The sequence below is a fragment of the Myotis yumanensis genome, unplaced genomic scaffold (genome assembly GCF_028538775.1).
Source record: "Myotis yumanensis isolate MYYU_CA2020_CCGP unplaced genomic scaffold, mMyoYum1.0.hap1 SCAF_3, whole genome shotgun sequence".
Classification (NCBI taxonomy): Eukaryota; Metazoa; Chordata; class Mammalia; order Chiroptera; family Vespertilionidae; genus Myotis; species Myotis yumanensis.
The window spans coordinates 29,463,920-29,479,735 of NW_027223754.1; the positions used below are offsets into that span (position 1 = coordinate 29,463,920).

At 44.5% G+C, this 15,816-nt stretch overlaps 1 protein-coding gene across 4 annotated transcripts in view; it reads right to left on the reverse strand.

Moving 5' to 3' along the window:
- Window positions 1-15,816, reverse strand: part of ATP11A (ATPase phospholipid transporting 11A) — a 145,594-nt gene that overhangs the window by 47,849 nt on the left and 81,929 nt on the right. For all 4 annotated transcript variants that reach the window (XM_070408575.1, XM_070408574.1, XM_070408576.1 and 1 more), the window contains exons 5-8: window positions 12,143-12,250; window positions 6,060-6,188; window positions 3,303-3,406; window positions 2,729-2,779 (exon numbers count right to left, since the gene is read on the reverse strand). In XM_070408575.1, the coding sequence (XP_070264676.1) occupies window positions 2,729-2,779; window positions 3,303-3,406; window positions 6,060-6,188; window positions 12,143-12,250 (392 nt within the window). The remainder of the gene's footprint in view (window positions 1-2,728; window positions 2,780-3,302; window positions 3,407-6,059; window positions 6,189-12,142; window positions 12,251-15,816) is intronic.

Below are 15,816 nucleotides of genomic sequence, written 5' to 3' on the forward strand. Positions count from 1 at the left end.
AGTAATCGTTTCTTCTCGTTTCCCAAGAGGAAAAGAGAAGCATGAAGCAGAATTCAACTTTACACAGTTTGCTATTGTCAGCATTCTCATCATTTTCTTTGGAAGGGAAAGAGTTGAAAGCCTTTGCTGAGTTTGCTTTTTACTCCATCAGTGTCTTTAATTTCCTTTAACCATGGAATGCTGAGAACCTAGTGAATGCTGTACACCTCAAATGTGTGCAGTGTATTTAGCTGATACAGCTCAGGACTGCGTCCAGCTGAAGACGAGAAAGAGGGGGCTGCTGAGAGGGAAGCGTTGGCTGGGACACACCTGACCTGACGTGTCTGCCCAGGGCTGCCCGAGGGTCTCAGACACTCGCCCCTCAGCCTGGCAGCCACCTTGAGAGCCTCCAGGGCCGCGTACTTGCTGCGGTCTTGACGGCTGTGTTAGAAGCACTGTCGGCCTCTGTGAGCTATGCTAACAATAATTCACGTGGAGTGTGGTCATGAAAACAAATGGCCCCTTTAAAAAGTGGCTCTGGGAAGTCTAAAAATAATTTACTTTAAAAAGTACTTTGCTTCCAGTTTGGACAGGAGGATGAAGAAATATGACCCTGAGTGGATTAAGAATTTAGATATATAATTCATAACTGTCCACACCACAAACTTATAAACATCTTTAAGTACCCAAATATTAAGAGTCTGCTGAATAGTATAATACATAAAAAGCTAAACTAGAATTGCTATCAAAATACAAAATGGATTAATAATTATCTTCCCAAGATGCTCGGCATTAAACTTTGTCTAAACAGAAAGCATGAAAAGCCTGCAGTGTTTACTTTGTCTGATTCATTACATCAGCAATATGAATAAATAGTAATCTATTACTTGTTCAAACAGTAATTCTCACAAGACACAGAAATACAGGTCACTTTTCCAAACTAACTAGGAATTAGCTGTAGACTAGTATCTATTTAGGAAAGACCGAGCAATGCCTTCATCAATTCTGAAAACGGCCCTGGCCAGTTTGGCTCAGTGGGAAGAGCGTATGCCTGTGGACGAAGGGGTCCCAGATTCGATTCCGGTTGGGGGCACATGCCTGGGTTACCGGTTCAGTCCCCAGTGTGGGAGTTGCAGGACGCAGCCAATCAATAATTCTCACTCATCATCGATGTTTCTCTCTCTCTCTCCTTCTCCATTCCTCTCTGAGGTCAATAAAAATATATTTTTAAAAAAATTCTGAAAGCTACCAATTAGCTAGCTGATAAATAATGATGAAAACATGCTAAGAAGTGCACAAATTATTTCCTTTAAACAAATAGTTTCAGGAGCTTATAAGGAGATAAGCCCCAACAAATTATATTTCAGTAACTTATTATTTTGTGGCAGTTTCCCATTGAGTTTATTTCTACTTATGAGCAACTTTTTTAAAAAAAATACACAAAGTGCCCTGACCGGTTTGGCTCAGCGGATAGAGCGTTGGCCTAAGGACTGAAGGGTCCCGGATTCGATTCTGGTCAAGGGCATGTACCTTGGTTGCGGGCACATCCCCAGTGGGGAGTGTGCAGGAGGCAGCTGATCGATGTTTCTCTCTCATCGATGTTTCTAACTCTCTATCCCTCTCCCTTCCTCTCTGTAAAAAAAATCAATAAAAAAAAAAATACACAAAGTACTACCAGCATATTGGCAACTTGGAGACTGCTTAAATCCGGGGATGGGGGGTGGGGGGGAATAATTTCTCTAACAGGTGAGATTTATAAAAAAGGTCAACTCCTAAACCCACTTAAAGTCAATTTCCTAAACTGTAGATCTCGAATACCTTAGCACCAATGAACTGCCAGGATCCTGAAACAATGTCCAGATAAAACATCCACAGGCCTGAGGAAGCAGACACAATACAGACCCAGAGAGATGTGGGCTGGATGTTAACATCACGCTGGTCCTGACCCCAGGCGGGTGAGCACACCCACCTGTGACCTACACAGGCCTCAGCAATGCCCGGCAACAGGTGGATGTGAGCCTGAGACAGGCCCTTGTGAGGCACATCCCCTTAAGTCAGCGGTTCTCAACCTGTGGGTCACAACCCCTTTGGGGGTCGAACCACCCTTTCACAGGGGTCGCCTAAGACCATTGGAAAACAAATATATAATTACATATTGTTTTTGTGATTAATCACTTTGCTTTAATTATGTTCAATTTGTAACAATGAAAACATAACCTGCGTATCAGATATTTACATTACGATTCATAACAGTAGCAAAATTACAGTTATGAAGTAGCAACAAAAATAATTTTATGGTTGGGGGTCACCACAACATGAGGAACTGTATTAAAGGGTCGTAGCATTAGGAAGGTTGAGAACCACTGCCTTAAGTCTAGATGAAATCCAGAGCCAAACTGGCTAGGGCTGAAAAGGAATTTCTAATGGGGGAAACCACACCCTCTCCTCTGCCTGGGAACTGTTAGATGGGCTCCTGACCCTTCCGGGCTGTGAGACCCTCAGCAGAGTCTTGTGAGAGAACATTTCTCATGAGCGTCGTTCATTTGTTCACACATATAGCTGTATACTCAAGAGAAATCTGAAAACACTAGAACCTAGACTTCTGGAAACGCCTAATTCTACTTTCAAAACCCAATAGAACAACAACACAAAAAAACTCTTATCAGTAAAAAAAAAAAAATGCACTTGTAATTTAAAAGTAAAGAGATGAAAGTCTCCAAATTTGTTTAAGAGAAGCACATCGCCTCACCTCACCACGGGGTCATTCCGATCATTGTAAATATTTATTCGGCCCACAAACCTGGCAACAGAAAAGTCAGGTTAGTGGCACAGCAGCAACACGGGGGTGGGGGACCCTGCCGGGAAGAGGCAGACCGGAAGTGCCCTGGCTTACACACCTGCCTTCCTGTTTCTACGAAAGGAGGAATGTGCGCTCACTACCTGAGATTCTTTACCCAAAAGCACATCTGTGTGTAGCTAAACCACTCTACCTTCCCCCTCTTTCTTAGTTTACTTTCTGTTCTTATTAACCCAGGACTTAAATGATTTTCCTTAAAATCACTACCTCAAAGTAGAAAAAATTATTTTTTCTGCAACAAATTTAGTTTCATTAAGCCACTTCTAATGTTTGCATAAGTAGCTATAGATTTAAATGTTGTCGGACTCTGAAAATATATAAGTAACCTATTTTTAACTCAGTCTTAACTTTAAAGCAGTGATTGACGTTCTCTTTCCAAACCCCCAGGCCACTAGACTATTTGGGGTGAAGAGCAAGAACAGCATTTAGGCGATAAAGAGACACTCGTGGGGAGCACAGATCTCACCTGTAGAGGTCGGGCTGGGGCTGCTCGCACTCAATGGTAGCGTGGAGGCCATCTATCTCTTCTTCTGTTTGAAATCCCTTTGTGTCCTGAACTGCATAATGTGTCTGCAGATGGACAAGAAATGTGAATTCACAACAAAATGAACAACACAAACCTGGCAGCCAATGCCTCCAATCCCAGGGCAGCATTGACGACCAATTTTTTGTGCATATAAATAAGACCAATGACAATGCCTGGCTAGCATATGAGAGAAGTATAATAAAGAGTTTGAAAACATTAAAAGTTATAGATTTATAGATTACTGCTGTTTTTTTTGTATCTATTAGGTGCCAGAAAGTTCTTCCATTCTTACCCAGTTTCCTCAACTTAAAACTAATAACAGTGTTGAAAATTCTTCTTCAAAATTAGACACCTCGATTTATCTGTCATGGTGGTGACTATCAATTAGGAAACAAATTTAAGAGCTAAAATATTCCTTTTTGTTTATATAACATCCTATTGATTATAGCAGGGGTGGGGAAGCTTTATTCTGCCAAGGGCCATTTGAATATTGATAACAACGTTCACTTAATATAAATTTATGTTGCTATGAAAAAAGCTCCTAGATTTATTGCATTTCGAGTCCCGCCTGCGGTTGCCTAGGCAGGGCCAGACCAAATGATTTCACGGGCCTCAGGTGGCCCGCGGGAGACGTTCCCCACCCCTGGCTTACAGAGAGCTGTCATCAGCATCAGGAACTGCCCTCGCCTGACACAAGGGAATGTAAGCTTTCTGCATAGCTACTCACTTGCCCCGGGCCCCCTACTCACTTGGCTCCTCGAACCTGAATGTTCATCAGAATTGCCACAGAGGGCTTGTAAGGCACTGATTCCTGGACCCCACCGGGGATCATGTTAGAAATGCAATTCTCAGGCCCCATCCCAGCTTTCTGATGCCAAGGGTCTGGAGTGGGGCCCGAGGCCTGCATTTCTAACATGATCCTACCTGATGCCTAAGCTGCTGGGCTGGGACCCCGTTTGGAGACCATGATGGTATTAGTAAGCATGGACAGACAGGTGGGCTCGCCTTGGGAGGAGAGAGGAAAGAAACACTCGTGCGTGAGGGCCTGGTGAAGGAGAACACACCGCTATGTCTCCTCTCATCTGTCTCTCTAATGATCAAGTGCTAGACACATAAAATGTTCAATAAATCAAAACTAACAGGAGATATGATCACAGCAACCGCAGGAGGATTTGTAACATTTCAGGGCATTTATTGTGTATCGAACACTTCGGGAAAATTTCTAGTTATGTCTCACAGGCGCCCCTAGAAGACAGGTTTGTCCCTGTTTTATGGATGTGGAAACTCCAGGGAGGCCAGGTGTCTGCCACGGTCATGAGTAATGCATGTGACCAGCGCAGGAGTCCCACTCCCCACTCTCCTTTTAAGCAAAGGGCTCAGATCTAGCCAGCCAACCAAGCCAAACCCAATGCACAGAAATGATACCAGAGGGTACACATTCAAGATGCTGAGTACACCACGCCAAAGGTCAAAGTAAAATGTGGACTCGAGTGAAATTTTACCTGAGAAGAGCGATACACCTAGAGCCCTGCAGCATCTGTTCACAGCGATGCTGAGACCTCTGTGAGCAGCCACATCCCTCCCGGGCGAGGGGTGGAGCGGGCAGCCCACTGCCCACAGTGAGGGTGTGGGTGGCTCACTTGTTTTGTTTATTTATTACAGTGCATTCATCCAGCATTTGATTATTAGAAAGGAAGACACGAGGAGAGTTAGAGGTGTTTTCTGCCAGAAAGGATGGGCACATAAACTCCTCATGCTCCAGAGACCGGTGGCAGGTTACAATAAACACCTGAAACCCAACCCCAGGGATTTCCATTCCCAGAATCACTGTTGCTCACAACGGCTTGTGCCAGAAAGTCAACTCTGTTGGGATGTGCTACGTAGAAAATGTGAAAGTAAATGCCGAGAAACCCCACAGGGCTTTGTACAATGATACCATGAATTATCCTTAAAAGATCAGCATAGTCTTTAGGGTTTTGCAAAAAAAAAAAAAATTCTCTTTCTCATCCTAGAAATTGCCTATATTCATAGGTATCGTTTAAGCATCGTGTTAGAGTTGCAATTTTGTGACCTAATGCCTTGATTCCGTTGAGATATACTCACTCTTATAAACTCCTTTGAAGCTTCCAGATTTTTTAAATAATGAAAACCTTAAAATTAATAGCGATATGTTCTATTCTCTTGTGATTGTTAATTAAAATTTGTAGCATCAGCTACCAGTACAGAATTCCATACTGAATGTAAGAAATTAATTATAACCTCAGATATTTATTAAAATATTTTAACAAAAAGACACTTATTGAAGTAACAGTGAGTGCGGCAAAAATCTAGACTCGTGTGGGACTTTTCACATAATTCCAGGTTAGTAAAGACACTAATTCTGACTGGTGAAATGAAAACTTTCAAAATTTCAGCAATTTATTACATCCTTTGGTACCCCTGCTATAGGACACAACTACATAAATAACATGAAGTTATTTCTGTTAACTCAACGGTTGGTTGTTATGAATACCGAGGGTGGAAAGAAAAAAGTAGAAAACAGAAAGAAACAAAAGTCAAAAAACAATCTGGCCAGCACAAGCCCCTGGGTTTCCACTGAAAACTGGATTTCCAAACATGATGTAGCTTCTAGCCCCGCAAGCACAGCTGGGGAAGGAAGGGGAGGCTGCACAGGATCTCCAACAAAAGGCACGTTACTTTGTGACTCGACTCTCCATCTAAGCTGGTTGTTGTCACGTGGCAGGTCCCGTCTCCCCGGCTGCTGGAGAGGAAGATCAAGTCACAGGGGAAGGACTCATCCTCCTTGACCATGACGATGTCCCCGACCTGCAGGACAGACAGACAGACAGACAGACAGTGCCATCAGATGAACTCTGCCACTGTGCAGCAAGATTTCCTTTTTCCTAATGTGCCAGTCGATACTCACAGATACCATTATGGTGTTTGTTTACCGGAGGATATATGGATGCTAATGTGACTCTAGAGAAAGATCATTTCCCAGGCATTTTGCCCAAGGGGAGGACAGACCAGGTGAGGTTTCAATGTACCAATTTTAGATCTGAGAAGCATCAAAGTGCATTACGATTGAGTATTTTGCAATGGAAACACAAACATCCATAACAGGATTATCCTTGATTCAGCCCAAAAGGATGAGTTTCTAGTGTTTCATTAATGGGTCCAAGTGGGAATTATCCTTGGAGGAAGGCGCTGACTTAAAACAAAGTGTCCCATAAACCAGGTAGGAGAGTTCTAAATGCTGGCTGAACAACAGAACCAAGACACTGTCCAGATCACTCAAGCAGGACTAAGAACACAGAAGTGGCAATCACCTTAAAAAAACTAGAGCAAAAAAGAGCCACAGAACGTCTGTCATACGGATTTTTAAATAAGATGAAACATCCCACTTTTTGTGTCATCACCAACCAAGACATCTAAATGACCTCCCAGAAAGGCGCCTTTTCTCTGATTGTGACTTCAGACTTTGTGTCAGGAAGGCAAATGACCATTAAAATCAAGGCGACTAGCCAGAGGGTTCAAATCCTTCCAAGCGCCTGGATGTTTCTGCTGCCACTGCAGGTGCTTCCAGAATCAGGACATCAGCGTGCTTCTGCCTACACTGTAAGTGCAGTTCCCTGTCACACCCCATTACTGCCCCAACTGAATGTCTGAGAACTTCACATTGGAGGGTTATTCCTCAAATAGACCTTTGTGTTCAGTGAAATCCCTATAGAAAATCCCAGCAAAGATTTTCGTAGACACAGATGGGCTTATGTTAAAAGTTACGTGGAAAGGTGTAGGCCTAGAATAGCTACAACAATCCTGATCAAGAGGAATGAAGGGGGGGAGTCACTCTGCTGATGTGAAGGCTTTCTATGCAGCTGTAGTAGCCAGGATGTGCTGGTACTGGCAGAGGACTGGCACAAAGAGCAATGAAACAGAACAGAGCACAGTGAGACTGAGCCACACAAATAGCTTCCGACTAACTAACTTCAACAAAAGTACAAAAACAATTCAATGGAGAAGGAACAGCCTTTCCGTCAAATGATAGTAGAACAACTGGGCAATGATAGGCAAAAAAAAAAAGAGGAGACTTTGCCCTAAACCTCACATTTTATGTGAAAATTAATTCCAAATGGAGTATGAATTTAAATATAAAACATAAAACTGTTAGAAAAAAGTGCAGAACATCTGTGGGCTCTAAGTTAGGCAAAGAGCTCTTAATCGTTTTTAAATAATATATTTTTATTGATTTTTAGAAAGACAGGAAGGGAGAGAGATAGAGAGATAGAAACATTGGTAAGAGAGAAACATTATCTATCAGTTGCCTCCTGCATGCCCTGCTCTAGGGATGGAGCAGGCAACCCAGGCATGTGCCCTGATAGGGAATTGAACCAACAACCTCTTGGTTCTTGGGTTGACACTCAACCACTGAGCAACACCGACTGGGACAGAGCTCTTAATCTTGACACTAAAAGCATGATCCATAAAAGGGAAAAAAATCAATAAATTGGACTTCATCAAAATTTTATTTTTATTTTTTTAATATATTTTATTGATTTTTTACAGAGAGGAAGGGAGAGGGATAGTTAGAAACATCCATGAGAGAAACATCGATCAGCTGCCTCCTGCACACCCCCTACTAGGGATGTGCCCGCAACTAAGGTACATGCCCTTGACCGGAATCGAACCTGGGACCCTTCAGTCCACAGGCCGACGCTCTATCCACTGAGCCAAACCAGTTGGGGCCTTCATCAAAATTTTAAAACTTTGCTTTGTGAATGCCCCACTAAGAGATTTCTGACAAAGTACTAATATTTATAATATATAAATTTTCAAAATGCATCAGTAAAAACTAGAAAATAAGTAAAAGACATAAAGAATTGTTGTTGCTTTTTCCCCACAGAAGAGGATATACAGATGACAAATAAGCACATGGAAAGATATTCAACATGGTCGGCCAATAGGGAGATGCAAATTTAAACCTCACTGAGATATCAGAATGACTAAACTGAAAAATAGTGCCAACACCAAATGCTGGTGAGAATGTGGAGAAACTGGATCTCTCACACATTGCTAATAGGAATGGAAAATTGCCCAGCACTCTGGGAAATTGTTTGGCAATTCCTCTTAAAATTAAAAATGGATTTGCTCTGTAACCCAACAATTCAACTCGAGCTGTTATGCCAGAGAAATGGAAATTTTATTCATACCAAAACCTGCATACAAGTATTCATAGCAGCTTTATTCATAATAGCCCAAACTGGAAAAGATGTACTAGTAAATGTCCTTCAGTTGTTGAATGCAAGCAAACTCTGGTCTAATCCACACCATGGTCTCATCAATAAAAGGAAGGAACTACCGATACAAACAACAAGGGTGAAATCAAGGGAATGAGGCTGAGTGAAAAAAGCCAGTCCCAAAAGGTTTGTGACTGTGCGATTCCATTTATGTAATGACATTCTTGAAATTATAGAGATGGACAAATTAAAGGTTCCTTTTCTAATAGCCTGGCGCAGCCTCTGAGGGCCCGAGCCATTATGGCCAATGAAAGATGATGCCTAGAGTCACAAAGGATGCCTGATTGTTCTTCCTAGTCTCACAGTCAATTGAGAATCCTCTGATTTGCACAGGCTGGATACAGAGCAGACATTTCTCACAGGAGATCAATGCACTAAAAATTCAATTTTCTGCTGGTGCACAGGGCTTAGGTATGTTTTTAAAGAAAGAGATGTTTATTAAAGAGATGTTTATAACAAATTGCCAGTTATAAAAATCATCACAGGGATCTAAAGTAAACCATAGGGAATACATATATATACACAAATATACATATACATATACATATACATATACATATACATATACATGTTTAATATGCAAAGTGTCCCCAGGGGAGTTCGACTGGGAGTTCTATCACTCACTATGATGTGCGCTGACCACTAGGGGGTGACGCAGAACGAAGAAAGGCCCCGGCTGGCAGCTGGTAGCTGGGGAAGGGAGGCCCCAATTGGCCCTGATTGCCGGCCAGGCCCAGGGACCCTACCCATGCACGAATTTCATGCCCCGGGCCTCTAGTAGTCAATAATATTGTATAGGCTTATTGGGGTGATCAATCTGCAAGCTAAATGAATGTCATGCACCTGAAACTAATATTGTATATTAATTGTAATTGAAAAATAGTTTAATAGAAAAAAGTTCAGAAGACTTTGCAAGGGAAATAGAGTTGTTCAAGGAAATTGCATTTAGGGCCTGGGGTCTAAAGGAACCTGTTAATATTGTTCCCATGGCTGTGAGGCCCTGCTCCCAGACCCTCACCTCTCTGACCCCATGACCACTAGAAAAAAATCATCAATAGAGACTAACTGAATTCAAATTACTAAAACACATGGACAGTAAAATTTATAAGGCAAAGAAAATACAGCCCTGGCCAGTTGAGTGTTGTCCCATGTACCAAAAGGTTGCCAGTTCCATTCCCAGTCAGGGCACATGCCCAGGTTGTGGGTTTGACCTTGGTCAGGGTGCGTACAGGAGAAAGCTGATTGATGTTTCTCTCTCACATCAATGTTTCTCTTTCTCTCTCTCCCTCTTCCTTCCTCTCTCTCTCTCTCAAATCCATAAAAACATATTTTAAAAAATACATACAATAGTGGGTATAATACACATAACAAAGGTGGACCCCATGCCAATGACATGTGAACAGGCCTCCTGATGTGTTCTTGTATCCTGGACTCGGCCCTTTTCCAAACACCACAACCCCCAAGCTGACTGGGCTATCCCTCTTCAGGGCTGTGCCTGGAAGTGGAGGCCCACTTTCCTGTCACTGCATGAAAGCTGGCAACGATCCTTTTCTGCAACTTCCTGAGAACCCCACCACAACTTCTGGCCAGGAAAGCAGCCCAGAGAGCCAGTGGAGCTGTCAGGCAAGGAGGGAAAGAGGGTGGAGGAGAGGCCTGGGCGGAGCTACAAGGACAGGAGAAGGTAACAGGAGGTTCACAGCTAAACAAGACTCCAGGAAAAACTGTAAAAATTATACTAGTACTTATCGTTTGTACACATATAGGTGCTCTAAACAGATGTAAGTTTGAATGCAATCCACTTCAGTCAAACACACATTTAAAGATAAAAAATTACATGTTACATTAACAATTCATTGGAGAAAAAATTAAAATAAAACTTTCAGTGAGGTTTCAGACTCAATTTCCATAATTTCTAACTAGTGAAGATCATAGTCACATGAACTTAGGGATGTTCTAAATCAGATTTTCTAAAAGTGTTTAAAGCTTTCCTTGTCTTGACTGGTTAGTAAATATGATCCAGCGATTTTCAACTGGTGAGCCGCAAGAATTTTGAAAACATGCAACACCTATTTTATTTAGTCAGGGGCACTAACCTCTCTTCCCTTAGGTTGTCAAATAAAAAATGACACAACAATAGCCACCTGGTGGCTAACACAACAATAGCCAACACAACAATAGCCACCTGGTGAGAATGAATCAAAATTATACCTATATTTTTTTGTCAGATCAGCAAAAAATATATTTTTGGTGTGCCACAGAATTTTAGTAATTGCAAAAGGTTGAAAATCACTAGTATCTATAATAATAAAAGGGTAATATGCTAATTAGACTGGATGTCTTCCAGACGTCATTCCGAATGTCCTTCCTGACGAAGCTGGGGCCAAAGGGAAGACAGCCTGGGTCCTAGGTGCCTGCCAGTAGCCGGAGGAGGGAAGCCGGTGCCAGCAGCCAGGGGAAGGAAGGCCTACTCTTGCACGAATCTTTGTGCATCGGGCCTCTAGTAATCTCATAAACTTCAAGTAACCCTGTTGGGGCTACTGACAGTGGGAGAGGCTGTTGGGGGTTGAGGATGGAGGACAAGGTGTATATTGGAAATTTCTGTACCTTCTGTTCAATTTTGCTGTGAACCTAGTGAAGTTCATGTTAACACATTGTATGCGGGAAACGTATTTATACGTTTTACGTTGACTGTAAATAGTAGAGCCACCTGTTAGCGCGCAATAAAAACTACCCGCAAACAATGTGTTAATAAGAATTTGCCTTGTTCTAAAACAGGTTTTCTAAGAGTGTTTAGAGCTTTCCTTATCTTGACTGGTTAGTGATTATGATCCTGCTCTAAAAGTTGTTTATTAAAACTTTAAAAACAAGTAAGTTAAAAAAAAGAAAGTAGTGATAGGAGTTTGCTTGAAATATTAGGGGAAGAGGTTGGGCCTATCCTATATAACAAAAGCCTAATATACTAAGTGTCTGGTCGTCCAGTCAACCAATCAAAGCGTAATATGCTAATGATATGCTAAGGCCGCTCAACTGCTCACTATGACATGCATTGACCACCAGGGGGCAGACAGTCGACCAGCTGCTAAGACGTGCACTGACCACCAAGAGGGCAGTCGCTCCAACCAGTAGGTGAGCTTGCTGCTGGGGTCTGGCCGATAGGGACTGAGCAAGACGGGCTGGACACACCCTGGAGCCCTCTCGCGGTCCCTCCCTGGCTGGCCAACCTCCTGTGTCCCTCCCTGGCCCTGATCATGCACCAGTGGGGTTCCTCGGCCTGGCCTGCACCCTCTCGCAATCCCGGACCCCTCGGGGGATGTCAGAGAGCCGGTTTCCTCCTGATCCCGCAGGCCAGGCCGAGGGACCCCACTGGTGCACAAATTCGTGCACTGGGCCTCTGGTACCTAATAAAAACACCTGTTACACTCTTATTGTTGTTTTAAGTTGTTATTGGCTTTACTCCAATTAAGAGTGTCAGTTATTACTTACTCTCAGCTTTCGGCTCTGCTTCCGAACCAGCTTGCCATGCTGGATGAAATGAACAGGGCACTGGTTTATGGCATTATCTGCTTTATGGCGAAGCCAGTCTTCATAGCCCTGGAAAAAAAAGAGAAAAAATTCCATGTGACAAGTGAGAGAAACATGGAGGATCTCTCAGCTCTAGGCCAATCCTTTTGGACTTCGTTGCGATGGGCCATGACAGTGAGTACGGTACAGCCAGCCTTGGCCCATTGCACAAGTGAGGTGGCCAGGAGCCCTGGGGCCCTCGAGCTCCCAGCTGTGTCCATGAGAAGGACAAATGTGGCCTCAGAACCACCAGAAATCACCTTTTATTTTCCTTGACCTCAAATCCAAAACACACCTATTGGCAAATCCTGGCATTTTCCCCTCAAATGGATCCTAAATCTTCCACTTCTTCATGTCTTCTGGCCATCGTGCTGGTCAAGGTCCCAGCCTTCTTGGACGCTAGAAGAAGGGCCCTCCCAAACTGAACAGGGACATGACTGGCCCTGTCACTGCTGGTTGCCCCAGCTCTACACCATCTAATGGGGCTTTCCCAAACTTTCTCCCAGCTAGACATGTATGGAACGGCCATTCTCGAGTCCCCTGTGGTGACACACCAGGTGGCTCAAGCAGGGCCCTGGTTTGGGGCCCCAGAGGGGCCAGGGCCTGCTCACGGCCTGAGGTCTGGGGCAGAGTCTTCTGGTTCCCCTTCTATTGCACTCGCCTGGTTCCTAGTCCAAGTGTATGTATCAGAGAAGCCCCTGCCACTGACACTGTGATGCTCTAGAGTGCACATGTGGGCTTATGTGTATACATGCATGTGCATGTGTGTGTGCACAGGTGCACCTACACATGGCTTCTTGGTGTCTGTCTCCCTCACTGGAATGTCTTTTGTTCAGCAATATCAGCTCTAGGGCCTACAAAAAGACTCACTACATGAAAGAAGCTCAATCAATATCTGTAGAATAAATGAGTATGTATAATACATAAAATTAGAAAAGAAAAATATTTTTAACCATATGCCTGGATCATGCTACACCCAGGGTCTTCTGCCTGATTTGCTACTCTCCACTCTGCCACTCAGGGCAGGAGAATGCATTTTTTAAAACAAAATCAAGACATAAATAAAAGAATAAAAATAACTTCCCCAAATTAGTTTTTACCATTTATATTACAAAAGTATTATGCGGTTTGAGGACCAAAAATAAGAAATACGTACATAAATCACTCCTCCAAAAAAAAATAAACTAAAAATGTCCTATTCCTATCACTCCACAAAAACTATTAATCCATAAATTATTACTACATCAATATAATTATATAGAAACTAGAGGCCCGGTGCACAAAAATTTGTGCACTCGGGGGGGAAGGGGGGTCCCTCAGCCTGGCCTGTGCCCTCTCGCAGTCTGGGACCCCTCGGGAGACAACGACCTGCTGGCTTAGGCCTGCTCCCGGGTGGCAGAGGGCAGGCCCAATCCCTAGGTGCAGCCCCTGGTTGGGCTCAGAGCAGGGCCGAATGGGGAGTTGGGGCGCCGCCCCCTGTCATGCACAGAGCAGGGCAGATTGGGAGGTTGCGATGCCACCCTCAGTCACGCTGAGGGTAGGGCCGATTGGGGGGTTGGGGCACCGCCCCCTGTCACAATCAAGGCAGGGTCAATGGGGAGGTTGCGGCGCCACCCCGTCATGCACAGAGCAGGGCCAATCAGGGGGTTGGGGCGCTGCCCTCTGTCATGCACAGAGCAGGGCCCATCAGGGGGGTTGGGGCTCCGTACCCTGTCACGCACAGAGCAGGGTTGATCAGGGGGTTGGGGAGCTCCCCCCTGTCACGCACAGAGTAGGGCCAATAGGGGAGTTGGGGCACTGCCCCCTGTCACACACAGAGCAGGGCAGATCAGGGGGTTGGGGCGCCGCCACTCTCACACTCAGGGCAGGGCCGATGGGGAGGTTATGGCTTTACCCAGTCACACACAGAGCAGGGCCCGTGGGGGGTGGGGGGGGGGGTTGGGGTGCCGCACCCTGTCACACACAGAGCAGGGTTGATCAGGGGGTTGGGGAGCCGCACCCTGTCACACACAGAGCCAAAGGGCAATCAGGGGATTGGGGAGCTCCCCCCTATCAGGCACAGAGCAGGGCTGATCAGGGGGTTGGGGCGCCTTCCCGTCATGAACAGAGCAGGGCGGATAGGGAGGTTGTGGCCCCACCCCCTGTCACACACAGAGCCGCAGGGTGATCAGGGGGTTTGGGTGCTGCCCCTGTCACGCTGATTCCGGTGCCGAGAGGCCTCGTGGCTCTGCTGATCCCGGTGTTGGGAGGCATATTACCCTTTTACTATATAGGATAGAGGCCTGGTGCACGGGTGGGGGCCGGCTGGTTTGCCCTGAAGGGTGTCCTGGATCAGGGTGGGGTCCCCACTGGGGTGCCTGGCCAGCCTGGATGAGGGGATGATGGCTGTTTGCAGCTGGTCACACACCCTTCAGGGTGGGGGTCCCCACTGGGGTACCTGGCCAGTCTGGGTGAGGGGCTGAGGGCTGTTTGCAGGCTGGTGGGTGACTGAAGCTCCCAACCGCTCCTTTTTTTTTCTTTTTTTTAATTCTGGGCCAAGGCCTCTGCTGCTGAAAGCAGGTATCTGGTTTGTTTCGGTTCTATAATCGAAACACTGTATCATCTCCAGCTCTGAGATCCTGGCTGGCTGAAAGCTGGTTTCTGGGGTTTTGTTTAGCTTCTATATTTGTTACAATGTTTCAAACTGCCAGCTCAGAGGCCAGCAAGGCAGGCGGGGAACGTTGGAGTTCTCCTTCACTGAAGCAAGCAAGCCTCATGTTCGCTTCCAGCTGCCTGGCTGCCAGCCGCCATCTTGGCTGGCAGTTAATTTGCATATCGCCCTGATTAGCCAATAGGAAGGGTAGTGGTCGTACGCTAATTACCATGTTTCTCTTTTATTAGATAGGAGGATACTAGAGGCCCAATGCATGAAATTCATGCAAGGGGCTTGGCCCTCGCAGCCATGGTGGCTGCCTTGGCCCTCGCAGTCCCACCTTCGTCCAGCTGTCTGGTCTAATTAGCATATTACGCTTTTATTATTATAGATAATTCTAGCCTAAGGGGGTATAGTTTTTTAAAATTAGAATCACACTGCACTTACTATACAACTTGTACCCTCGATATATCATGGGCATTTCCCCATGGCAATCTGAATTATAGTTATAGATATAATTCTGATAAACATCTTTACAATTGTATTTTTGTGCATATCCATTACATTATATATTCTTAGTACAGATTCCTAAAAAGAAAACGTCTGAGTCAAAAGACAAATAAGACTTTTAGGCTTTTAATATGAACTGAACAAAAGTCCTCAAGAAACTTGGCACCAATTATATTTCCAACGTCTGAACTTAAATATTCTACCTTGAAGAGGATATGTCAGCATACTCACGCACATATGCATTTTATTGATTGGAACAAACGTTGGAAGCTACTAATACCAGCTAGTCCTATGTCAGCTCAGACACCAGCTCAAGCATTGACAAAGCAGCCTGACCTAATTCTCCTAACTAACAACTCTGCTAAATTCTTTTGTTCTTAAATAGGCACAATTTCAAATTCTTTCCCCAGTAGAAGAAAACACACACTTTGCAAACAAGAGTTTGGTGTTTTCT